Below are 27,130 nucleotides of genomic sequence, written 5' to 3'. Positions count from 1 at the left end.
GCAATATTATCATTTCATATCATTAGAATACATTACACTTATAAATATAAACAGTATTTATTCCATTACGCATCCACAACATAATGAAACTGCGGTAAATTATATTTCTATATACGAGATTAAATCATTTACTGTAATAAGAGGTCCAATTATAATTCAAAATAACAAAACACTTCATTATTAAAACAATCGACCTTCATCTGAAATTGATGGCGAAGTTTCCAGAATTTACCGGCTAAATCGCTTACCGGAAAGCCGGAGCAGCCGGCGGTCACATGCCGGCCAATCCGATGGTTATTGTTGCGGAATTATTATCAGCGAACGTTAATTACGTCGTAGGCCGTTGTACCTGCCAGTGATTTAGGTTTGACAAGAGACGTACGTAGTTCATTTTGATTCAGTAGTTACAACCATTTAATTAAGTAACTCTTATTAATAACTGGTTTTTGCTCGAGGCTTCGGCCGCGTTCGAGTTTTCCCGGCATAGCAAGTTTATGCCCTTCTCAGAGTTTCAAACTATCTCCATACTAAATTTCATAGAAATTTCTTCGGCAGTTTTTGAGTTTATCGCGTTCAGGCGGACAGGCACGGCGGGGGATTTTGCTTCATGATATCTAAGAAAAATTGTAAAACTGACAAGAAGCACCAATAGGCTCACCCCAAAGCTTTGGTATCATAGGACAGAATAGACACGACGAAACGAGGATACATTTATTACGCCTCTGCCTACCCTTTTAGAAATGGGCATTTTTTTATCGTGCACGGCAATGTGACCTCACTGCATCTGATGGTAAGTGGAGTGGGGTCCAATAAGTTTCAAAGTGAGTGTGTACGTGTGCTATAGTTATCAAACTGTGCGAATTACAATCTAGTAAAATTATGATAAAAATCCTTAATAACTTTTCCTTATAATTTGTAAGTGTGCGAATTATTTTATGGACCACGAGTACTGTATCATAATTTACTGTATACAATCAGATACAAAATACAATGTAATAACAGAGACACAAATACTTGATTAATGTGTTAATTAAGAAATCGAGGATTTAAACCGTGGTGGCGCAGAAAAATGTTTCATCAGCTAACACGGTGATAAAATATGAATACATAATTACTATAAATTTTGTTGATCTGTCCCCAAGCACGCATATACATAAATATTACGTTAAATCATAGTTTCGATAAGTGATAATTATGATATGCTGTTATAATATCGTATTGTAGTTGGTTATAAAAATATTAAGTTATCTATATGGTTGATAATTATGCGCCATTTTGAAAGTCGAATGCAGTATAGGTGCTGTTGCGCTTTAACAAGATGTCTTTACACCTTTTTAGTATAATATCATTGGAGTAGTGCAGAAATAAAACCACACGTCTTCTCCAATTTCACTTTAATATTCGTGAGACTAACTTCTTTTTTTATTTTAAATAATATATCACTAGCTTTTTCTCGCGTCTCCGTCGGCGTGAAAAGTTGTCCCGGTATAAAAAGTATTCCAGTCCATCTATCTGTGCCAAAATTTCATCCAGATTTGATCAGCGATTTTGACGTAATAGAGTAGCCCACATGCAAAATTTTGCATTTATAATATTGGAATAGATTTTCATAGTCTATTTTATTTGTTTGGTTTTAAAATCCTTTTATATGTATCAAAAATATGCATAAAATATAAGTCATTGCAGACCCTTTGTCGAAGCAAAAAAGATTTTGCGTACAATTGACCTGTACTTCACATCATTTCCAAACTTTGGGAACACGAAATTCTGCTATCGAATTAAAGTGAAAAATGCCAGTGAAAACGTTTCTCTGCAAATTCCTTTTGAAAACGCTTTGAATCTTATCGCCGGTCGGCCAGCTATAACGCAGCCAAATAAAAACGCCTTTCCGATCCAGTAAACGTAGGCTACGGAAAACATTTTCTGAGTTCAGCGATTTAGTCGAATAAGCTTTGCAAAAATCGGGTTATAGTTTCTTGTAAAATGCTAGGATAAGTGGCCATGTATACGAAATGGCCTGTACTTCAAGTTTATTCATATCAAGCGTTTCAAAGCAATATATATAAAATTTTAAATATTTTTTTTTGTCTAACATGGCCAAGAATGAGCCGTATATACTAGTCTCAATAAAATATTTTTATTATTCATGAAATATTTTAATTTTAATAAATAAGTGGAGGTTATATATTTCCTGCAAGAAGATGAATTCAGTCCTTTAAACTACAAAGAATAATATTTTTGTAACCGTAATCTTCTCGTCAATTTACAAAACAAGATATATGCACTAGCTTATATCCGAATTGAAATTAGAGAATTTGCCTTCTTTAAGTCCGGCTCGTGACACCTGAAAAGCTTTCGAAACGTAGAGAATAAAAAATTATAAATAATCCTCCAACTACTTTTAATTCATTTCATCATCATGTTATTCGTCTTGAAGATATTTATGATATATATTATATAATATGTACTTACCACAATCGCTATCCAAGTGGCCTCAGCGGACCGGTTAAAATCCCCCATTCGCTCTCACAAGTCAGAAGCCACTTGAGATCAAAGGGCCGCCTCCCAACAGCCAAAAAGTCTAGTAGTCTAGACTTTAAGAGTGGTCTAGTGCCACAGTTCAGATAACCTAAGAGGCCAATAAACGTAAGCGAGTTCAAGGTTATTTCGAAATTCCGCATAATTAAATAGTAAATATGTGTTTACTACTATTATAGAGCATAGTTATGTTGGTGTACTTAATTCTTGCTGTAATAATATGTATGATACATTATAATATACTTCTTGAAAAATATATCGAAATACTTTAACAAAATTAGCAATTAACTTGACAAGGTTATAATTTAATTGCATAACTCTACCAACCTTCATTATTAAAGTATTAAAATAGCTGGACTGAAAAACCCTTATTCCTTCGCCAGATGTCACAAATTGGTTTCCAATAAGGCTATAAGGTTATTTGAGAGCAAAATTATTTATGTTTTAAATTCGTCAGAGTTCAATTTGAAAATGGAACCGACATTTAATGATTCGCTGTGGCGTGCTATTGAAGTGCGCTTGGCACTAAGATATGAATTTCGTTAAGCTGAAGTATGAGATAAATTACGATTTAAAAAGCAATCTATACGTATATCATGTATATGCTTTATTGCTAAGTTTTATGCGTCAAAGAACAAACTGAACCATTTCCACATTTATAATATTAAGGGTCTGTTTCACAACTTCGGAATAAATGTTTACTCATCACATAAATATATAAGACGACCAAATACAAGAGTCACACTGTACTAAGCTATGAAATAAATGGTAATATAGTTATAATTACTATATTTCTCAGCTATTTATTATAATAACGATCAAATTTACTTGATACTTGTGAAACAGATGTTAAGGGTTAAATAACCACTTACAATTAATAATTAATATTTATTTATTGGTACTATTTATAAGGGACCACCCTCCTAACATTTCCGTCTTGATTTGCAGTATAACCGTAGTTCCGGAGAGGGATTTGTGGCCTCATTTGTATTTCGTTCTCGGCTGGCCTGCACAAAATGTACAGTAATTAAATAACTACGCTAATAAAACAAACATCCTGCGATTTTTCATAATGTGTGAATAATACTTTTATGTATACATATCTGTACTTATAACATTAACTTTTGCTCGCAGCTTCCCATGCGTTTGATTCAGTTTGTACCATATATGAAATTGGTCAATTTCCTTTTGCCTTCTTCGAGTTAGTGTACCATATATGAAATTGGTCAATTTCCTTTTGCCTTCTTCAAGTTTTTTCTATACTAAATTTCATCAGAATGGGTACAGTATTTTATCTGTGACAGCGTCAGACGAGAAGACAAAATTACATTCGCATTTATATTATTATAGATAGATTCTTTGACTTTTAATTCAGTCTTATTTTTACTATGTGATGTACGTATACTTGCCCTTCAGGATGATCCATCCAAGATATCGTTCGCCGGATCATATCAAATCCCCTCACGCTAGGTGGTTCGTCGCAATATAAATTTCTTCGCCTAAAACAACAGAAATAAAACTTTGGAATTTGATTTTAAGAACTTAGTTAATATAGAAGTACTACACGTCTAATTAAAAATGATATGATAGACCCTTAACTTTTCCTACCCAAAATATTGAAAAGGGTAAGTAAAAGTAGGCTACCACTATAAACCTTTCACATAACACCTTAGGAAGTTTAGGAGTGGCTGAAAACCAGCGCTGCGGAACTACTGTCCCGGGCAGCATGAGCTGAGCCGCTTCCTTTTGCCTTTATAATTATAAAATTTTACTGTACTTTATAATAATACATGTAACTAGTTAGTAAGGCAATCAACGGATTTTTATTTTATTTATTTAAAAGTGAGTTCTTAAGTACATATTTGGATTCAAGTTACTCCAAAGTACTTACAAAGATTCTCCGTCTTCATTAAGTACGCAGTCCAGGAACTTTCCATTACACTGCGTGCTGGTGAAAAGGAAAGGTCCAACGCACTGGGACTTGTTATTGACTCGAAATACTGAAGCGACTCCGATCAGTACTTCACGGTTGCCTATCCACCTGACCAGAGGACCGCCGTGGTCGTTCTAAAGAATAAACATACGACACCACTAGACTTGCAAAGATACAGAACAAGTTCGCAAAATTTCTTATACAGGATCATTTTGACATTGCGATACTAAATGAAACCACATACTCGTCTTCACCTTTGCCGATATTGTGCTAAAAATCATCCATTAATAACTAATATTTTCACCAAAAATCCTGGTTTTAGTTTTCAGATTTTTTTATCATTTCGTAGTTTAATGCGAATATGACGTGTGCGTAGGTATATTTCTGACTGAAAGTATGATATTGCCATTGCAACGAATTCTCTTAGAGTAGTAGTAGTGGCTTTAGGGCGCGTAAAATTAAAATTATATCTATTTTGTACGAAACTTACACTTTTTATTTTACATCTACGGCGCAAGTAACTTATTGTAAGTGTTATTTCCAAGTAGATAAGTGTGTGGTTTCATTTAATAACGCGATGTCAAAATGACCCTGTATATAGCAGACATCAAAAGTTAAAGGTAGAATTTTAAAACTGTCAGTTACTGCACTTTTCTCGAATTAATTGTAGCTCTATTTTATCATTGTAATCCGAGGATGCAGTTTTGTGTAAGTAGAATTATGACAATTAATTTATTTTTTAAATATTTTCTAGGTTATATTTAATCAGGGGCCGTATCTAAGATACCTTTCTACAATCGTTAAAGGTAATAGAAAACAAAACGTTAAGTCTTTGGTTAGGATATGTCATTTCCATATATAACTTAAACATTACCGATTGTAGAAAGGCGTCTTAGCCCGTGAACACGTTGCGAGAAATATAAACATTGTAATTAAAAAAAGCCGTCATACTATCGGCAGAACATCTATAAGAGTATTGATGAACTTCTATATTTTCAAGCACAAGCATAAAAGAAGCGTGATTACGCTGCGTAAATTAAACTAATATTAAAAAAGATAATAAAAATGTTATTTGGGTTTCCGGATGACCAATCATGAACTAAAATAAAAGTTACTGAACCTGACAAATCCCGTGTCTTCTAGTTGAAGTGTAGGTTTCGTTTGTTTGTGAGCCATTCCTTCGTGTTGCATCAAAAATTATAGGATCTTGGATATACTCCGGCATTTCTTCGTTTTCTTCACACTGTAAATTTAATCAGGGGCCGTTTTTTTATCAAATAACAGTTTCTATGAAGTTTTCATATAAATTATAATCTAAGGGTCTATTATACTGTGTGCAAGTAAATGTTACTCTCCAGTTAACGTATTAGTAGACATCTAATTTCGATAGATAAACTTTATACAAGGCTATGTACAAGATTTACGCAATAAAAATATGTAACATATATTAACAATTAGCATAGCATTAGCATCATGAGGATTTTCACACGATGAATACAAAATTACCTATTACACGCTCTGCGACATAACATCTAGCTAATGTCTCAGATTGAGCGTAGTGCAAATGTAGTGCTTTATAATTCAAACTACGGGCATCCTTACTGTTTACGGGTAATCGTTCCCATTTTAAGCAGCTGCTGGTGGTAGGATATATTTTATATCCACCCAGATAGCGACCACCCTACACAAGGAGTTGAAACCCGCCATAATGGCGATAGTAACTGTAATGCGTTCTGGGGTCAGCCTATATCCGATTCCAACAGGCCGGCATAATTTTATCGCCTGCCGTGGGGTAACCATCTGTCGTCAATCGACATTCTACACACCACTCTATATACCATCAGATCCAGCGGAGTCACTTTGCTGGGCATGTACAAAAGCTATCTCGTCTCGTCATTCAAAATTATATTATATATTAAAAAAGTTTAAATTTACTTACAGAGATACCGCCAGCACCCATAAGTCTCTGCCTTTTAGTGACACACCCGTCCACTAACACAGGCTTGGATTTACCTATCAAATCACCTTTTTCGTCAACATTACCACCTTCCATGGTACACAGCATATATTTATCAATCACAAGATCCATGTTGTATCCTTTGTAAACCTTTTTGCAAACACTTTTCTCTTGTAAAAGTTGTGGTGCGTATTGTAAAGTTTTTTGATTGTAATCTTCTGCGTCGTGGGGCTGCAAAAAATAATCGTTTTAAAGCTTCAAACCAATATTATGACTGTGTATTCACCGATCGTCTGCCGAACGTTTAAATGTAGCAATGAGAAGCAAGCTAAAATTTCCGATTAAGTACGCGCTGTTAAGGCAGATACGTATTTCACTATGGGGCATTCGATGAGTGAGACCAACTTGCACTTCGCCGGTTTATTCCTGAACTTCGTCTTCATCTGCACTAAACGCTGATATATAATTAACATTTTTGCCACGCCTCCGCCCCTTAGGTAGTTTCCAGTGCATATCACTAAACGGTAATGTAGCTTCATATTAGTAAAACAAAATAAAATCAGTAGCTTCAGATTGCCTACCACTCCATCAAAATGTCACACTTTTCCCCTTTATAAAACAAGGTCAAGTAATACCTAAGTATATAAAAAAAAATAACTAAAAACCTTTCGATATATTTCTTTATGGCCCCATCCATATACCACAGCGTCAGTCCCAGGGTCCTGATACCTCGACTCATAGTTAACTGGTATAGCCGCAGGGCTGTAAGAGCAGAACTTTGTATACTTCTCATCGTTAAATTGTATCGCAGATTCAGTCTTCACTACAGCTATGTCAATGTACGACCACACCGACACTTTTGTATAGTCTAATTCGTATGCTGAAAATGATAAAATAATCCGTTAATATGCCGCCATTCATATTCAAATAACCGAGCTTCATTAATGAGTTCTGATGCCAATTTCATTTTGTGAATAATTCGCGAAATTTGTTGATCAATTCAATTAATACGTAATGAGATAATTTATATCATAATTGATGTAAACATTGCGAACGCGTCTGTGCAATGCAACAAGTGTAATCGATAATACTTATTATTAAGTATTTGTATAAACTTTATATGTCCGAAAACAGATCAAGATCTGGACAAGTACTTTTACAAGTTACCTTTAGGTACGCAAGTTAACACAATTTTCTTTTTCGTGTTCTTTGTGCATTTATCATCGTTGAGATTCGCAGAATGAACATATTTCTTGTAGCCGACTACAGCGTACAAATGCTGGACATCTTCTATGCAAGCCTGCCGATGTGATTATATACATGGGGCTCACGATTGCCCCTCCGCATATCCACGCGTCATACTTCTGCGGCGATACCTGCGCTTTGACTAGATAACCCTGCAAATTATTTGCATGGAATCAACCTACACAAGGCTAGCGTGGCAGACTTGGGTCTAGAAAATCCCATCAGTATAGTGGACTTGAGCCCAGCAGTGCGTCAGTAGTACAGGTTAGTTCAGGGCTGGTATGTAGGAGTGAAGTATATACGACTTTGTATACATCAAATTTGACACGCATACGTCATTGTCGTATAGTTATATCTGCCTGGAAACGAGTACTTATAACAAAATCTATAAATTAAAGATATCGTTAGAGATCCATCCAATCTTTACTGCTTTCTTAAGTAGAGAAAATCTATATTCTATTCTACATATTTATAATAAGCTTTGTCTGCAGCTCCGCACGTTAGAAACTTTTTAGAATAATTTTCCCGGTATAAAATAGCCTATAGCACTCAGGAGTAATGTAGGTTTCTATTAGTGAAAAACAAAATCGGTTTAGTTGTTTCTTAGATTACCGTGTCCAAAGAAACAAACTTCAGCTTTATATATTAGAATTGATTTTATTTTATTTTACTTACCACATACGGTTTATCTACTCCAATTTCTTTGCCGTTTATTATTTTACGTTGACAATTTGACACTGAAAATTAAGACATCTACCTATATTACTAAAATCGCATTTCTCTTTGCAATAACTTCACACGATAACACTAGTTAATGGGAATTTGGGATAGAGGATGAGAAACAGTGTCTAAAGAAAGCATTGTTTCTAATTTTGGAGCATTTTTAACCTCCGACGTAAAACGAAGAGTATTATGATAGATACAGTAATATGTTTGACAAATTCGGTGTTTAATTAAAAAAATGTAATATTATGTAACAGAAAACTAGTCCAGTCCGACGCTTGAAAACGCAAGGCCCTTCACTGGGGTTAACTGCTAGTATGTTAATATCTCGCGTACCCATATTTATTAAAAACATAATCGTACGAACATTTTAACATCAATATGAAAAACACGTGGCTATACATGGAAAACATTTTGCTCGTTAGTTTTACTAAAATATAAACACAAGCACTTATAATCTCATTTTACGGTTTGCATGAAATGCAAATGAAGTTTACAAATCACTTGGATTTTACATTCGCGTCGACCAGTGGCGGAGTGGAGTTGGAGCGGAAATTCTAGGGTTGCAGAAGAATTCCTAAAATAATGCCCTTAAAAAATATTTTTGTCGCATGTATATTCAAGAAGGCCTATTCCGTCTGCGAAGGTCCATCCGTCTTTTTGCAATACGAGCGTTCGTGTAAGGACAGCTTTGATATCCGTATAGATAAAAGTAAAAAAATACCTTATTTACCTATAATACTTAAAGTAGAACGCCGGAAATTACAATAAGACGGATTCAGCCCCGTCGATGAAATAGGGCCCACTGACTATACCAACTAGAGGAGGCGCGCGTGACTCTTTTTTTTTTGTTGTTGTAATGGGTCTCGTTTTGCTCTCGCCGGGTATCTAGAAATGGCAAACTCTGGGTCTGCTCCGGGCGACAAGAACCTGCGCTACACCACTGGCGTCGACTCTGGAAATTATTTTGGTGTCCTTGCCTTTAATTTGTATGGCTCGTTGAAATTCCGTTTGTGTATATAATCCATTACTAAGGTAACGGAACCATTGATGGTCCACCTTATAATAAATTTAAATTACAATGCTATGTACTTTAAATTTGTCTTATTCCCTAAAAATCTATGTACTTAATGGATATAATATTAAATTTGGTGACTGTCACACTTCACTACAGAAAAATATTTTCATAATGGAAGTGTCTTAGGTATATCTTGGTATGTTTTGGTAGTCGTATATGGAATTTGGTCACAGACGTATAACCCCACGTAATGGTTTGATAAAGTTTAAGTAAGATTTTTTAAAACTGGGGTATGTTGGGAACCGGGCTATGTTCGGTCACACTAACTTAATGACTTTTTATACAATTTCCTACCTAAAATTAAAGCAATAAAGAACTTTTTTTTTTTTGCAATTACGAGCGTTCTAATCAAAGGACAGCTGTGATAGCCCTATAGAAATATAGAATTTTGGACTCTTTTAATTAATTTCATTGCATAAAGACGGGCATATGACACCTGAGTAAGTATTTAATATTACATAATAATATCAACCATGTATTATATACTGCCCGACTGCTGGGCTCGGGCCTCCTCTATGAACTACTAAGAGCGATTTCTAGATAGACTTCACACACCCTCAAATTTCCTATAGATAATTTCTCAGGAATATAGGTCTCCTCACGTTGTTTTCCTTGTTGATTCACAAAGAATACAGACATAATTTTAGAAAAGTCAGAGATGAGTGCCCTTGAATTTTGATCCTACGGACATTCGTCTCAGCAGTCCGTTCCACGCCCAACTAAGCTATTGCCGCTTGTTGAATATTATATAATTATTATATCTATTGGTGTCGACATATCATCTGAAGACTTAATTTGGTCAAAATATCTCTAGAAGTTATAATCTTAGAAACTACTAAAGGGATTTTAATTTTTTCACTAATAGGAAGCTACATTACCCCTTAGTGCTATAGGATAGTTATTATCCCTAGAAAATATTTATCCCGGAAAAACTTCCTCACGGAGGCGGAGCCGCAGACAGAAATAGGCTTAGTATTCGTAGGTATATACCTGCTTTACTACATGGGTAAATATTGAATAAGTTTTCGGAAACTTACAGGTTTTAAAATACACGTAAGTATTGGTGACAGGATAAATAAACATGATCATTATTAATTATGCACCGATAATATTATGACCAAAAAATGACCAAGGACGTCTGCATTCTGTCTGCGCATGCGCAACCACGTAAGCTAAATGATGTAATATCCACAGCGCAGCGCCCACTTAGCGTTTTGTTTACGAGTTAATGTCACTTAGCATTATCTACAAGATAAAATAGGAATTTCGATAAACTTCCATCAGTGTAACGCAAAACCGCGAAAATGCCGATCGTTCTTTACAAAACAAACGTGAGCCCCCCGGCTAGGGCAACTTTAATGATAATCGACATTTTGGGGATCAAAGTTGAGACTAAAGAAGTCAATCTACCCGGAAGAGAGCATTACACCCCGGAATACTTAGAAAAGAACCCACTTCACACCGTGCCATTGTTGGAAGACGACGATTTAACACTCGCAGATAGCCATGCGATCATAACCTATCTTGTCTCAAAATACGGAGGTGACGAGCACGAGAAATTGTACCCTAAGGAGCTGAAGGCAAGAGCGATAGTCGACCAACGGTTGTATTTCGACGCAACTGTTTTGTTCCAACGACTTATAAGTGTAATTTACGGAGTTGTGAAAAGGAACCAGAAGCTTAGCGATCAGCAAATAGCCGACATTATTGAAGGTTATGATATCTTGGAAAAGTATTTGAGTAAGACTGCGTATGTTGCGGGGGACGACGTCACCGTCGCCGACGTGTCGTGCGTTGCTACTTTATCATCATTGAATAGCATTGTGCCGGTAGATAAGAAATATATCAAAATACATAACTGGTGGGGACAATTGCAAAATGAAGAATGGTATCAGAAGATAAATGTTCCAGGCATGAAATTGTTGGATGGGTTTATTAAGCAATTTTTATAATCATGTACCTATGTATAAAATGTTTAGAAGCAACAATGTTCAAAATATGTATGTTACTTTTATTAAATATTGAGATTTCCGTAACTCAAGAGCACTGTTATGTTTTGTGAGTAATTTTGGTTTATACTTATTTAAATGTTATTATTTTATATTACTTAATAAATATACCATATATTTACGCAATATTAATATATATTTTTTATTTCTTCTTTTTAAAAAATATAATTCCTGCAGTCTTTTGTCGAATATCACTGAGTACTATTGCATGAAAATTATGTATTTCTTGATAGGTAGATACTTGCTTCGGCTGAGTCGCCGAGTCCTTGGAGGCACCGGCAGGTCAGTTGTGGACTGTCCTAAACTAATGAGAAATTAAGCATATTTGTACATCTTCCATGGAACTGCTCTGACGAATTATGACGATACTATTTTATCATCATATCATTTCTTTTTAAAGAAAATTGTGTTAAATGTAATCTAAAACTACGTTGTTACCGATCAATCAGTACAGTGCGTTCTCGGATATATTTTTTGTTTCATACCTGCACACTCCAGACTAAAATAGTTTCCTTCAGATGGGGGCCTATGGATGCCAGTTTGTATTCAAAACCAATGATAAAATATTATATTATGTTCCTACATAATTTAATTTTAATTGCCAATGTTGTTTTGGCCCATATTTTTTTATGATCAATAATTATTTATGAATCAAAATAAAAATACTGTAGCTTACATGACATTTATTTACATAATTAAAATATATAACAGATATTTGTGGCTTATGTAATAATACACGATAAAAATATCCGGTAGCGTCCACATTAACATCTCTCATATAATATACAAAAAGCTATGAAACAGTTGCTATATAAACTTACGATGGGCTCGGCTAAAAGGGCTCGTGTCCACGCCGTAAAAATCATAATAAGCAGCCATCTTTTACAATGATATACTTATTTAACAATATTACAAATTCTTTATATTTGTACTCGATAGTCGTAGGCCGTAGTTTTATAAAAGTAAAAAGTTGAAACTTAATTTATAATATTTCCTTCGACTTTTACCTACTTTTATAAATGACTGACCATAGATACACACGTTTAGGTATGCTTTATATAGTATACCTCGCGACGAATAGGGTCAGAGAACATTTGTGTACCTCTGTGAAGTTGTCATACAACTTACCGTCCAGTGCGCGTAACGCAAGACTTAATATGTACAAATTTTAGACAACTTATGTATGAGAGTTGAGACCCACATGACGCATATCTAAACTTTATTTATAAAATTAACACTAGATTTTTCCATCAAAAATATTAATAAAACAAAATAGATTTTCACAGCAAAATGTTAAAAAAACGCTGCGTAATTATTTAAAAAGTGTTATTAATCAATAAGTTTATTAAACATGGTTATACATGACGTGATTTTTAGGAACGTAGAAACTAGTTACAGAAAGTTAGTACTTTCTTTATAAACTTCTTTTTACCGCATGGAGCACCGAACACTCATAGCCTCTACCCAAAAGTACACATAACCACTAATACATAACCTTTACAAAATTTACATACACATAACATTATAATCCACTTAAACTTTTTTTAAAAAATATCTTATAAATCTAACACCGTTTGGATATACAAAATTATGGAATCTTTTGAAAATACTTCTATGACACTTCACCACGTTATATTCTAAGAGATAAAGAAAATAAGTTTTTGTTTATTATAATATATTATTCAAAGTTACAAAAGTGGTGGCAAGCGTCATAAAACTTGGTTAACCCTTTTCAAAAAGTATTGCGTACCGTTAAAAAATATAAACATCAATGTAATCTTAAAAATAGATCTTTGTCCCTAATATTATTAATCTAGATGTTAAAAACGTATTTTATTACATACTTTTGTTTTTTGCAGTATGACACATGCCCGATATTTTGTCGTAGTTTTTAAATTAAATAAAGAATATTAGCAGAGACTCAAAGCTACTCGAACAGCAGACAAACTTGAGATTTTTTTTTACAAAAACTTAAAAATATTTTTTTGTCTTTTATAGATGGGAAAACCACATAAAATTGACGCTTAGCAAACATTTGTCCAACTGAACTCGACATTAATATCACAATAAAACCCCCAAATGTCCTCAAACTAGTGACACATTCAAAACTTAATTTATAGATTTCACATAGTACAATTTGTTAGCATCAATAAGGTTATTTATTAGATTTTTTTTTACCAAACCCAAGACATAACTTTTTTTTATCATATTTTATTTCAAATCTCTGCTTTTCATACAACGCCCCTATTAATGTTTATTTAAATGAGGCACTGCCCACGGGATTCGCTATTTGTGATGTATTGTCTATGCCTCCCGCGGAACAGACCCATACCGTGATGTATTATAGACAAAATCGAGCATAATTAAAGCTCCACAAATCTGTGTCATACATACATTTTCACACAACAAATACAAGTAGCAACAGTTAACACTTTAGAGAGCTACCTAAAGAAAACATAACGTGTGGAAACATTCTTACTAATTAACATAGTATCAGTCAATATGGAAAATATATATTTTTGCTTCAACACTTCTATTAAATCTAAGAGGCTACGATAATAAAGTTTTGGAATAACGTTATCGAATATCACGTAGGTAATTTTTTTTATTGAAAATTACAAGGATACATTGTAATGGACGAGGCAAGGTTTGGAGCGGATTGTGACTTGGGCGTGAGCCATTTTCGACCTTCAACGCAACATCATTATTCGAAAATTATCACCTGCGTCCCGCCAGTTTATAAGGCGGAGAATTTATAGCTTATCAATATTGAAATATAAAGAATCAGAATTATATTGAGCTATAATTATTTTTATATAATATCACATAAAATACGCACGATGCTGTCAACTCCATCATAAACTTCAGTTGTAAACAAGGTCGAAAATGCGTCACATTATGGAAGTAAATCCAGTGAATGAAAGGCGTCCTCGTCATAACCTTACCCGAAGCAAATGTACGGAGGACTTGTGTGACTCGCAGGGTTGCCAAATTGAAAAATATATTCAACAAAACTATTTCAATATAAACATTATTTGGAAATAGTCTTTTATTCATTCGTACTATATAAGCGTAGTCTAATGAATCATAAGAAAAATTTAAAAACTTTGGTTATCACATAAGACGAGTGGACAATTATTCCGAGCTGGCAACCCTGTGGGCACTCACTTGCCGTCGACTCGACATCAGCGTGGACGTCGGCCCGGACGACGTGAACGTCGGCTGCAGCGGCGTCAGTGTCGCGAGTTTCACCGCAGCAGCGCGTGCGAGGGCCGGCGCGGGCTGGCCACGGTGGAGACGGCGCGGTGGCACTCGTCGCACACGCGCACCGGCTTCATCTGCCCGTAGCGCGGGAGCGGGATCGAGTTAGAGCTGCACGACGCGCAGAACACTTTGCCTGTAAATATACATTTTCAATTTAATTTAAAAACGTAAAATTGCTTACAGATTCATTTACAGACACCTCACAACCTAAATTAGTAATTTTAGATAATTTTCAAGAATGACTAGTGACATCAGGATGACCATATAAAAACCTGATTTTTTGGCTGGGTTTTAAAAACATGAACTATATATCTATTGTGATAAATGTTAAAGGTAAATGGAGACAGAGAGTGAGAGAAGTAAGCTCACGATAGAACGGCTGAAAATATTGACTGTAGCTATACGTACCGCAGTTGCGACAGTGGTGTCTGCGGCGGAAGGCGGTGAAGTGCGCGGCGCAGCGCATGCACGCTGCCGCCGCGATGTCCGGCACCCACTCCGGCGGCGACGATCTGCAACACACACCCATCGTATAACTGTGCATACACTTAAAAGTGTATTAAATATCATAAAAGAAATATTCAATCGGTAAGAAAATATTTTCGGAATGAATCGACTATTGTTTTATGCTATGCGAACTGTTCCAACTGTTGTGTATAAAATTAGGATATAATCTAACAGCATATTGTCAACATTGATAACCTCAAGTCGCCAGTGGAGACGGAAGCCTGCAGGGTGTGCGTGTTGTCGAGAGACTTGCGCCTGGCGTCGGCGGGTGGGTGCGGCGGCGCGGCGGCGGGCGCGTGCGCGGCGCGGCTGACGGCGTCGCGGCGCTCGAGCCCCGCGCTGCCCTCCGACGCGCTCGACTCCGACGTGGAGTCCGCGTACACCTCCTCCGCAGAGTACACGCTGTCGAACGAACTGTCTGCGATGCGAAAATATTGTGCTATTATTATCAATCAGATTTTTCATTAATACATGAAAATCTATATATCAAAAATCGATATGTAAATAATAAAGGGCGTCTGGACAATAAGGAAAATATGTTCATAAAAAAATCATAATTCACACATGTTTGCAATTTCATATTTTTGTTAGCCTTGTATATCTCTGCCAACCAATGAAATAAAGTTTTATCTCTATATAAACTAAGCAGAGCCAGCTATCTTAAGCCTACGCACTGTGAAAGCTATCATGCCGAAAACACTGAGAAATATACAATCGCAACATTGCTCTATACTTAGGTAATAACGGTTGTGAATATGGGCATTAGATGCTAATAAACTTCATTTTTTTTTATTTCCTGTACTTCACCTTGGCAACTTTTTACAATACAATATAACGAGGTACTTACGGTTCTGTATAACTTGGTCCTCGGTCGCTTCATACTCTATGGTGGGCGACTTGTCCGCAACTTTTTCCGGTGGCGGCTCGGGTGTCTCCGAAACTTCAGGCGATTGGTTCATAAGAAACACTGATTTCAATATATTCCGTAGGTCGGCGGCGAAATTTGTTTGTAATTGGTCTGCCACGCCCGCGATGCACACGAACAAACGATGAATAAGATCCTCGCTTGATCTGAAATAATTCAGTTTAGATTTAAATTCCTAATGGAATACTCAATATTAGGTATTAATTCGTTAACCGACCAATAGGTACTGACTAGGAATTTTAGAATGAAATAATTTGACTATCGTTGTACTTTTTAATTAACAAAAGAAGGGAAGCCAATATTTTTTTTTTGACTTCTCTTAATTTAAATTTAGTCAATCATTTTGTGCGAGTATTGGAAGACATGTAACACACTCACTTGAACTTCCCTCTGGCTTGCTGCCGCGCCGCCAACTCTTCAGCTTGCAGCGCAAGAGCTATTTGCTCGTCGTCCATGCACTCAGAGGCGCCGCACGACGTACTGCTGTAAATATGAATGAAATTGAATTATAATATAAACATAAGAGGTGTAATTGAATCTAATAAGTATGAAAATTCCAAGCTAGCAAAAAATGCAGGTTACATTAAATGAGCTGTTCAGTTTCGACAACACAATAATAATTATTGACAAGTTGTGTAGAATTTTTTTTAGTAAGGCTACGTGACCAAAATGTAATTAAAACAATTTTGAAGAAGCCATGGTATGAAATAATACCGGGTTATAGTAAAGCTATTTAAAATTAATTACTAAAATAATAATCACGAATTGGCACACTAAAATAGACAATTGTTTAAAGAATACTGACCTCTCGTCCACAAAATGGTCCAGATTCAATCTCAACGGACTCTGGCTCTGGTTGGATCGGTTGTCTAGTATGACAGCACCAGGAGACCACATCTTACTCTTCTTCCGCTTACTCTTACCAGATTTTCTACTCTTCTTAACTCTAGAACTAGTACTTTGAGATGGTCCTTCGGAATTATTGTCTTCTGTTTTCTCTTTCGCAAACGTGTCGACCAACCGACGCCTTTCTAACGCCATTGCATCGTCTATTGTATGCGAAGTGCTTTGAGACGCAACCACGTCATTATTGTCTTCTTTGTCTGTCGCATACATCTCTATCAATCGATGCCTTAACGCATCATCCTCTATATGAGACGGTACCGACGTGTCCGCTCCCCACTCGTGAAGCGTTCGCCTCTCATCACTGCTGACGTCATCGTCATCCTCTAACCTACTATTATCAACTACCGACGAACTAGCTTCACTCTTCTGCGTCTCACTTTCAACGTAATTAATATTTACAGCTTCTGAAAAGGAACTTTGGACTTTGTCTTCGGGATTATTTAATACCCTGTTGTGTTGCACAAAATGATTCTCTTTTATATCTTTAATCTGATCACTATCCGGAGATCTGTCTAAACTAGTGTTCTCTGTACTAACACCGGAGTCAGCTGGCGATTCGTGATCGCTCTCGTATCCTAACATAAACTTAACTCTATCGTCTTCTCTATCTAGCGTCATCTTCGCCGAATGAAAACTCGTGTTATCTTCAGTGTTCTCATCGACTTGCCTGTACTCGTCGTTTAATAGTAAACTTAAATTAGCGTTAGCTATAGATATGTTAGTATTTACAAGATCAGCGTCAATATTTTCGGGAATTATTAAAGGGAGATCAGAGTTCATTATTGCACCGTTCATTTCGTTTGTTTCGTCTTCAGAGTCGAAAACCGTCGAGTTGTTGTGAGATAACGACGATAAAACAGCTGGCTCGTAACTTATTGCGTTCGGTATCAAATATCCGTGACTTGTTGAAGGCATACAACTTAACTGTTCATTTCTTGGACCAGAGAATCCGTACGCTTCATCGTCATTGGAAATCAATGTAGGCACGTCGTTGGTCGAGTACGAATGCATTTGATCGACAATATCGACATCACTAGTGGCTATTGATGACAACATGTCAGCTATTTCATTCACCTGTTCGTTTAGTGATGTGACCAAATCGTGATCGGGAAGCAATCGATTGGCGTCGTTGGAGGTTGACGCCGCCGCATTAATTACTAGAGGATCGAACATCATCAAGCCATTTGTCGATAGATTTCTCAGCGAGGACAAGTCGTTGCTCTCGGCTCTACTGGTCTTCCTGGTTTTATCGATATAATCGTTAGTTTGGAATGTGTCAGTACTTGCGGTGTCAGTGGAACAATGCCGTGTGTTTTCTTGTTTCACTTCCTGTTCCGATTCTGTGTCTTCTGTGTCCGTGAGTTGTCTCAAGCCGTCGATGATTACCGTCATAACTTCGATATTGTCAGGGAGATAGTCGGCGTCAGTAATTGTTGGTTCGCTTGTACTGTTGACAAAAACGAATTGTTTATCTCTGAAGTTTAAATTCAAACTTATAATTTGAAGCCGAATTTTCTTTCTGTATATTTTTTAGTAAATTTATATAAAATTACCTTCGTTGTTTGGATAGATCTGGGCAGGGCGCAAGGTCTGCACAAAATCTCGAAACATACTCTCCTATATCCGGGTAGGGGCACGTAGAGTCGTCCATTTCTGATGCTGTAAAACATTAACATACATAAATTAAATAACTTATGTGGGGGAAGAGACATTTTAATCGAAATGCGGGTAGTAATGTGCGGCGACGTGCTCCCGCGCTCCTTATTATCTTGCCGGGTGGCGGCGCGTGACGTCAAGATAGTTGCGAGACATACACTGACGGATGCGCACGTACACTTTGTTTGTTTGTCGTCATTTTGTTGCGCATTACCGGGATGCCAGTTCAGTTTTGTATTTGTTTTTTGTCACAATATAATACCTGTTTTAGCACGTTGTTCTTTTATTTAGCTGGCTCCGAATATTACTTACAACTGGATAAAGTAATTACGCCTAATAATCTACAATTGAGGTTTGAGTCGTCAGTCTGTGTTTTATCCTTTTCAAACAAGTATCTACCACCATCTACTTAAAATTACGTGATACACGGTTTTTAGTTTGTTTTGTCACTTGGATTTAGTTTAACAACATTTACTGGTGGTAGGTCTACTGGACATAATGAGACTTAAAATCTAATGTCTCAGGATGGCGAGTGCAGTGGAATACCGAACAATTCTTTGTAATTTAAGGTGTTGGATGGTGTTTCTACTGTTTATAGGCGGCCGTATCGCCTACCATCAGGCGAACGGCAATCTCGTTTTGTCATTAACCCATATAGCATCGGAATGTTTGCCGGCAAACATGACAGCTACATGACATTACGCGTATCACGGAAAAATAACCTTATTATGTAGTAAACAAAGTTATATTGCCGTGACACACTGTAATGTCATGTAGCTGTCATGTTAGCCGGCAAACATTCCGATGCTTTAATCGTTAAATCCGCTAAAAAGAAAAATAAATAAATAATAATAATAAAAAAACCAGTGTTACCTGGCGGCAGGTCGAGCGCGGCGTGCGCGGACACGTCCTCGTTGGTGCACAGCAGCCGCTCCAGCGCCGCCAGCTCGCGCCGGTCCAGCGTCCACAGCAGCGACCGGATCTTGTGCAGCAGCATGCGGAACGGACGGAACATGTCCGACATCTCCTCTGCAACAACGGCACAGCCCGCATGTTAATCGGCTTTAGTATTCATAAAATTACTTTAGTATTATTAAAAGTTATTAGCTAAGAACGAAGTTTTTTTGCTGATTTTTCTGTATGCTTTAATAACGTATTGGGTTGTGGGCGGGGCCTATTGACTAATCACTTTGGAATTCAATAACTTACCCGCTTACATACTAGATACACTTTCATAATATTGTATGTATCATGAATGAGTAAATATATGAAGTTGTTTGCAAACATTTAACAAGAAATCTCAGAACGAATTTAGATGGAATTTAGCACATAGATGAACCATGTCTAAATAAGTACACTATTGGGCTTTTATAATTGTAAAGGTTTTTGTACAGGTGGAATTGCAACTAATATCAAGTTAGCATTGTCAATTAATATCAATATTTGGAGTTAATGTCAAAACTTTATACTTATAGGTAAGTACTTTTATATATAAAACAAAGGCACTAGGCCAGTAATAAATTAAATAAAACTACAACAAAGTCTAGCCTTCAGTCTGCTGAAACATTACAAGTGCTCGGTGTATTTACGGCATAAGGTCATCTTAAGGCAACCGGAAAACGAACAGTGGAAAGAATAATATATGAATTAATTTCTATCGGAAAATCGAATACTATATAATTTAATTATGTATTTTAAGGATTTCCTCTACTTAAGATAAGCGCGGTGAATTGAGCGCCTGCACTTAAATCCGCGAGGACTGAGCGAGTCAGTATTCTCTTGATTAAGTTTATATTATTATAATTATACCTGGCACTTTGTCTATACTGAGCGGTCCATTCGAGTATATAAGTAGACCGCTGACGATGGCCAGTCGAGGTACCGCGAACATCAACGCTGGATCGTATGAATCCACCTGAAATGATGCAAAATGAGTATTATATTTGGATCATTAATATTATTTAAATCTTAACTTTACAAGTCGCCAAGTAAGTATATTGTATGTATGTAATGTATTAACCAAGTACACTGTATATAATACGTATGTATATTGTAGCCAGTATAATTACTGCGCATTACAAGACTTAACATCTTATCTCAAGGTGACGAGCGTAGTGTAGTGCCATGCAATACTTTGTTATTAGTCCCGTATGGTAAAATAAAAAAAACATTAACAATAGAGTACAACCTGGTTTCCATACATAGACAATTGAAATATGAAGTCTAATTTGAAATAGACAAATTATATTTTTGTAACTCTTTCTGTGCGGAATGTTATGAAGTCGACATAATTGTTACGAATGGGTGTATCTAATTGGTTCAATGCCAGTGTAAGTTTGTCCTGTATGGCATTGTTACTGTTTATGTCAGTGTCATGCCGGTCTCGTCACTCAGTTGTAATTAAATTATTGTATTTATTATTTGTTTGTTAGTCACATTATATTTACTTTGTGAACGTTGTGTATACCTGTAAGTGGCATGCATATCAGCCAATTGTCAACACGCAATTCTTTTTTATTTTAGATTTAAGGATATGTATGCTGTTGGTGTACCTTATTATATTAAATAAATAAATAAATTAAAAAAAGATATATTGTGTTTCATTGTCTTCATCTGGTCTGACTAGACCTGATGTTAAGTACTATGTACAATGTACTCTAAATATAATGAGCCACAAGGCGTCACTGAGCCTTATCTTATGTTTATTTATTTCTTTAGAACCACCAACAGAGATACAATTAACATTAGTATATCAATTTATATTTAAATACAGAAATGCCTCATTCCGGAACGCGACTGGTCGAATAAGTCGCAATCCTTTTTTTCTTAAGAAGCTATTCAACAAGCCACAGTATATAGTAAAACAGTAAGGAAATTGTAAATACCTGTTCTTGCGTGAGCAGGTTCTGCTTGAGCGCTCTCCTGAGGCTCTCGGAGAACAGCACGCAGATGAGCTGCTGCGCTTCGAACTCGTGCGGCGTCTTCACGTTCACCATTGCGCTCACGTAGCACAGCTCGAATTCGGCGAACAATCTGGAACAATCGAAGATAAGTACATTTTAATTGAAGTTTTCATAAATATAGTGACTATTAGTTAAAAACTATTCTATTAACAAACAGTGGTGATTAAAACTGTCAGCCACAATCCATTAATTTTATGACCAACGACCCAAAATATTATTGTAATCCACTTAACAATCCCCTGACCTTTCCTATTCTCCTAAAACAACGGATCACCGCATATATGCTTCCGTTATTTTTTAGTATACACAAACTAATAATATATCATCACGTGGCTCGATTGCCTCATTTCCCGCGCGGTCTAACCCATCCCAACCTAACCATACCAAATATCCACTGACCTGTCAAATATCCTAAGGCTCTCGTGCAGCATGTCGTCGTGCTGCGACAGCGCTAGTCCGCGCGGCCTGAGGCACTGCTCGCGCAGTAGCGACCGCACCGTCTCCAGGCTGCGGGTGAGCGCTTTGGCCAGCGGGCGCATGGCCGCCGACTCCTCCTCGCGGTTCATTATCGATGATCCGGCGGCGAGGCACTACAATTTAAACGTGATGTTATGTGACTGATATAGAACATAATATTTAAAAAAGAAAACTGATTAATTATTTCCAGATATATCAATCAATAAAGGCAATTTAAATATACATAGATGATGAAGTTAAGATATTTTTGATGTTAATAGCATCACAAAAAAATAAATAGTGTTATAAACAAAACAAAAAACATGCTACAAGCGACATACTTTAAAGTCATTGTCCCATCTCCAGAAATAAACATAAATGAGTCTAATAATAATAAGACGTCAATAAATAAAAATGACGTGAGTACGACGTATATTAGAAGCGGTCATGCACCTGAAAATCGCGCGTACGTAAGGATTTTTTTGTCAAATTAATCGTTTTACTAAACTTATAAAGATAGTTCCGCTACATACCTCGGCACCAAACCAAAGTTGTCCGGCCAAATTGTCCTGGAGCACGTCTTCAGGAAACTTAACGCGGAAGCCGCGCGCCACTCTCTCGTCGCCCAGCACTTGGTCCATTATCTGACTTGTGATGTTCAAAACTCGGTCCTAAAACCAATACAAGAAAGCAAATTACTTTTTGTTCTCTTTTACCCAAACGCTATGCTTACTAAACACGTTTAATATGCAATGTAATAACATAAACAATTTGCAACAGTTTCGCACAAAATTTTAGTGGATAATGTACCTAAGAACATTATAAGAAATATATTTCTTCTATCTCTTCCATATTATGGCCACATATCTGTCCCTAATATAATTCTAATATTTTAACTTGACAACCACAAAACAAACGAATGTCGGTAGATAATTCTGTATAAAAAATGTATTATTTGAGGATAAATGGGTTTATAGCATTTTGTTGGCAACAACATCGTTGTGTTGTTTCTTAGAAATTTAAAAATTTGTATGGAGAGCATTTCAGAAAGCTAAATAATACACAACAAGGAAATGTTATTTTGATGCGATACCAAGTGTGCCATTGTAATTATACATAATATTAATATAATATAACGCGAACAATATAAAATGTTTTCCCTGTATGTATGTTATCCCAAACATTATATTTTAGATGCCTATTTAACAGCTTCTGTGTAAAAGCTACTCGTCACATAAGTGTATAACCCGACCAAATATAAAAAGTCACAGTAGTCTATGATCCCAAATAACAGGTATGCGTACTATCTACATTAGCTGTTCCATACGATAACTTGTGAAACTGGCCTTTATAATACACTTTTAAACATACCAATAACCAGAGAATATTGGTAATCAATTATTTCAATAGAAGTTTAGTTTTAAACTCTTAACCACCTGTTTAAATGTCAACAGCGAAGAAGGTAACATCAAAAAATGTAGTCATGGGCCACATTTCAGGATTATTTCTTGCCCAGTTACATAAAAAAACCTGGTTAATATTAACAGCGATCGTAATGTAGATTTACCAACGTGTAGGCCTTAGATTTGTTTAAAATTATTAAAAATTCGAATCGAGTTCATTGACAATTGGCATTATCAAAGTATTGTCCGCGTGGGCATCTAAAGCGGTTTTAATGAACACGATTGAAAAGGAAATGAGTAAAGTGTGCTCTAGTATTGGTCCTATACAGAAGCGGTAACATTTAAATTCTAACCCAGGAACGAAATAACTATAATGTACAGAAATATCTATCTACCCACATTTCAAGTTATTTATTGTATTTCGTATTGATAGGCGAGTATAGGCACTATTTAAAAATGAAATTTATTTACAATACTGTTTTTCTTTTGTTAATTATGTCATAGCAACAATATTTCTCCGAAAATTCTTCGTCATTCAGTTCAATAAGTCATTAGTTCTAGGTACTATTATTTTGTTTTGTCAAATATTATGTTATTGAACGATCTCTGCGGTGAAGTGAATGTGTAATAAACTTAGTAAACAACAACAAAATGTGTTAATGCTGAAAAGTCACAATCACTGCAAAGTTTTCTCTCAATTTGTTTTATACAAATGACGTAGTTTCTGTAAATTATCAAGTTTAAATGTAAAAATATATTAATGCCTAGATTAGGACGAGATAATAAACAACTCCTTAGACTCCTACGCAGACAACATTATATTTGATAATGCCATTTTTATAATACATTAATTCATGCATCAGCCATTGAACCCAATCATAATATATTTTAATGTCATGTTAGAATAATATTGGGCGTATAAATTTAATACACAATAAAGACCTCCGGACTTGATACAAAAAAAAACCGAACTTGTAGATAATTAAATCTAGGAATCGCCATTAAACTAAACTTTATGGAAAACAAAATCTACATTTTTTAAATATAGCTGGCAAACAACTTGAGTACACTACCGCGTGGTGGGACCTCTATTTTGTACGTTAGTATAGCTACTTACTTACATAGCTATACAAGAATATCAGCAATGTTTATCAATTGTCTATGCGTGGTTCAAGCTTGGTGCAGCACGTCCGCTGCAAGCTAAATGGGTGTAATTCAATTTAAATTGAATTTATTCGATACTTATATATTGAATTGTATAATATACTCTACAGTACTTTTTCTAAAGTGCAGGTACTGTTAATGCTAGTATTATCAAAAATTATAACTTGTAATTTAAAATTTAAATATAGAACACTGGTACAACCAATTTTTTTTCACCTTTCCACGATTATTCAGATATACAAAAATTACAAATAGCGCTAAAATAATTGTGCTACACCAATATTTGGCATGGACACTTCCTAGTTACTGCCAATGAATCACCGGTGTCGTTGAAGGAAGGCCAATCTTACATAAGTAAGTACATTATACATGCAATTATGCAAAGATAGCACATATCAACAAACAAACACACGCGTAGCCGTGTTCTGCTTATGTAATTAATTATAATTAACATTATTAATGTACTACGTGTCTGTACAATAAATTTTAATTAAGAAAGTGTGTTTTTATTCATTGGTGTTAATTTCAGTATTTTTAAGTGAACGCATAACTGTATAGGGTTTCATTTTTGTATTGGGTAAGTTAACACAAAGGATTTTATTTTTAATTCACAAATGAATATGCAAATTGTTCAGAGGTTAATGACCCTGTACGCCTGTGAATAAAATTTGATACGTATCAAAAACGTGGTACAGCACTACTTTATCAGTAAAGAAAATATTCACAGTTCACTGGCACCAAAAGAACAATAAAAGCTAGTATCGTTCCGAAAACTAAACCCATTACTAAATGACGTCTGCTTTTTTCTCGACTGCAGAGAAAATTAATAATAGTGATATATATTATCATGATTGAATATAAATATTAATTATGAAATAAATAATTTGGACATGTATTATGTCATATCTCATTATAGCAATTTATTGGCGATAAGATTACTAAATATTATCAGCCAATTTTACGTCACATGTTTTGCTTCCGGCTATTGTTTAAATTAAGTGCACTTAAAAACATCATTTGCCTGACCTCTTTTATAAATAAAAGTATAGGTTCAGATTGATAATACGATCTCATTAATCGATTCATAAATCGACAACAACAATCGATCATTACAATGGATTCCATCACACTGCGGTATAGAATATAATGAGTTTAGTAGACAACCTGGCTAAACAAGCTATTACGGATGGAGTCCAATATAATATGTTATTTCAATATTTTGTATTTGTATTCTTTTGAAATAAAAGTAATATGTTGTTGCTCTGAAAGAGATATTTTTATTATAATAATTTTCATACTTTACATGTATAGATTTTAATACCATACTAATAAATAAAACTAATCTTACCTGAAAGAGAAACAACACTTAAAACTATTACTTCACATTCATAAATATCTTTAAATCTTTATTTATACGACTTTAATTGAAATGTCATTTGTCAATATTGTCTATTAAAAAAACCATAGCTATAATTAAGAATAATAAAATTAAATGAAGTATTAAGAACTTCATTTACATATTACCGTATTACTCAAATTATATATGTTTGATAAAAAACCATTGTCCCGATTTATGGAAAGAGTATTTTAATGCTCGTTCTAGAGAAAAAGGCATTTGGTATAAAACGATACAGCCACATCCATTTAAAATTCCATGGATTAATAATCTGCACCTATCGAGAAAGGCAGCAGTAATAATCATGAGGCTTCGTACTGGTCATATCCCATCAAGAAGATTTTTATTTTTGATGAAAAAGGTCGATTCACCAAACTGTACACAATGCAATGTACCCGAGGATTTATTGCATATTTTGATGGAATGCGCTCGAAATGCAGCCTTTCGCAGAGACATGTGCAAATACATACTAAAAGAGTCCTCTGATTGTAATATTGTTTTAGCTGATCCTCATTCGGAAGATGCAAAGTTGTTAGTAAAACTGTACACCTTATGTTTCACCTCATATCAGTCTAATTAGTATAATTAAGTAATCATTGTTTGTCATTTTAGCTAAATTGTTAAATATTGGTAACATTTATCTACCAGAGCGACATAATCAGGTTATGATTTAGCTCTGTAATAAATAGAAAAAAAAAAAAAAAACAAACGATCATTAATCACGCAAATTGATGAATTCACATATTTGGTTCAAAGAAAATTAGTTTTGGTATAATCTGATATAACCGTAAGCTTGAATGTCAAGGACAAGGTCATGGTTCGTAAATTAAACTCCAGCTATTCATATTGGAGTCAAAATAGATGCAGCCAAACAAAGTATAAACGTATGAGCTGTATAGGCCGAAATAAATAATTAATTTCCCTTAATTGCAGCAAAAGGATGGAATAAAGACGTAATACACACAAATTTTGAATTCGTCTATTGATAAAATATACAAGAAGAGGAA

At 35.4% G+C, this 27,130-nt stretch overlaps 2 protein-coding genes and 1 non-coding gene across 3 annotated transcripts in view; 1 reads left to right on the top strand and 2 right to left on the bottom strand.

Annotated features, from left to right (window-relative positions):
* Positions 1 to 3,221: 3,221 nt before the first annotated feature.
* Positions 3,222 to 8,778, bottom strand: LOC115443362. The gene is made up of 9 exons (XR_005112550.1): positions 8,733 to 8,778; positions 8,349 to 8,410; positions 7,596 to 7,825; positions 7,094 to 7,308; positions 6,411 to 6,659; positions 5,592 to 5,714; positions 4,430 to 4,605; positions 3,948 to 4,037; positions 3,222 to 3,545 (listed from the first exon to the last, which is right to left on the bottom strand). It is a non-coding gene; the product is annotated as an uncharacterized LOC115443362 (transcript).
* A 1,940-nt stretch (positions 8,779 to 10,718) lies between these two features.
* LOC115443372 (glutathione S-transferase 1-like) lies at positions 10,719 to 11,615 on the top strand. Its single transcript, XM_030168749.2, has one exon. The coding sequence runs from the start codon at positions 10,779 to 10,781 to the stop codon at positions 11,424 to 11,426; it is 648 nt and encodes a 215-aa protein (XP_030024609.2). The 5' UTR covers positions 10,719 to 10,778; the 3' UTR covers positions 11,427 to 11,615.
* A 534-nt stretch (positions 11,616 to 12,149) lies between these two features.
* Positions 12,150 to 27,130, bottom strand: part of LOC115443354 (lateral signaling target protein 2 homolog) — a 46,830-nt gene continuing 31,849 nt past the window's right edge. Inside the window, exons 3-14 of the mRNA XM_030168721.2 lie at positions 22,694 to 22,831; positions 22,104 to 22,294; positions 21,627 to 21,774; positions 20,551 to 20,656; positions 19,615 to 19,770; positions 18,639 to 18,744; positions 16,985 to 18,532; positions 16,558 to 16,662; positions 16,102 to 16,325; positions 15,450 to 15,672; positions 15,156 to 15,259; positions 12,150 to 14,880 (exon numbers count right to left, since the gene is read on the bottom strand). Coding sequence (XP_030024581.2) covers positions 14,732 to 14,880; positions 15,156 to 15,259; positions 15,450 to 15,672; positions 16,102 to 16,325; positions 16,558 to 16,662; positions 16,985 to 18,532; positions 18,639 to 18,744; positions 19,615 to 19,770; positions 20,551 to 20,656; positions 21,627 to 21,774; positions 22,104 to 22,294; positions 22,694 to 22,831 — 3,198 coding nt within the window. The 3' untranslated portion in view covers positions 12,150 to 14,731. The remainder of the gene's footprint in view (positions 14,881 to 15,155; positions 15,260 to 15,449; positions 15,673 to 16,101; positions 16,326 to 16,557; positions 16,663 to 16,984; positions 18,533 to 18,638; positions 18,745 to 19,614; positions 19,771 to 20,550; positions 20,657 to 21,626; positions 21,775 to 22,103; positions 22,295 to 22,693; positions 22,832 to 27,130) is intronic.

Source organism: Manduca sexta, chromosome 18 (assembly GCF_014839805.1).
Source record: "Manduca sexta isolate Smith_Timp_Sample1 chromosome 18, JHU_Msex_v1.0, whole genome shotgun sequence".
Taxonomy (NCBI): Eukaryota; Metazoa; Arthropoda; class Insecta; order Lepidoptera; family Sphingidae; genus Manduca; species Manduca sexta.
The sequence above is the reverse complement of the archived record's forward strand: the minus strand, read 5'-3'. Positions and strand labels throughout refer to the sequence as shown.

Bases quoted from the DNA above. Each gene is read 5' to 3' on its own strand.
- LOC115443372 (XM_030168749.2), top strand. From the start codon at position 10,779: ATGCCGATCGTTCTTTACAAAACAAACGTGAGCCCCCCGGCTAGGGCA.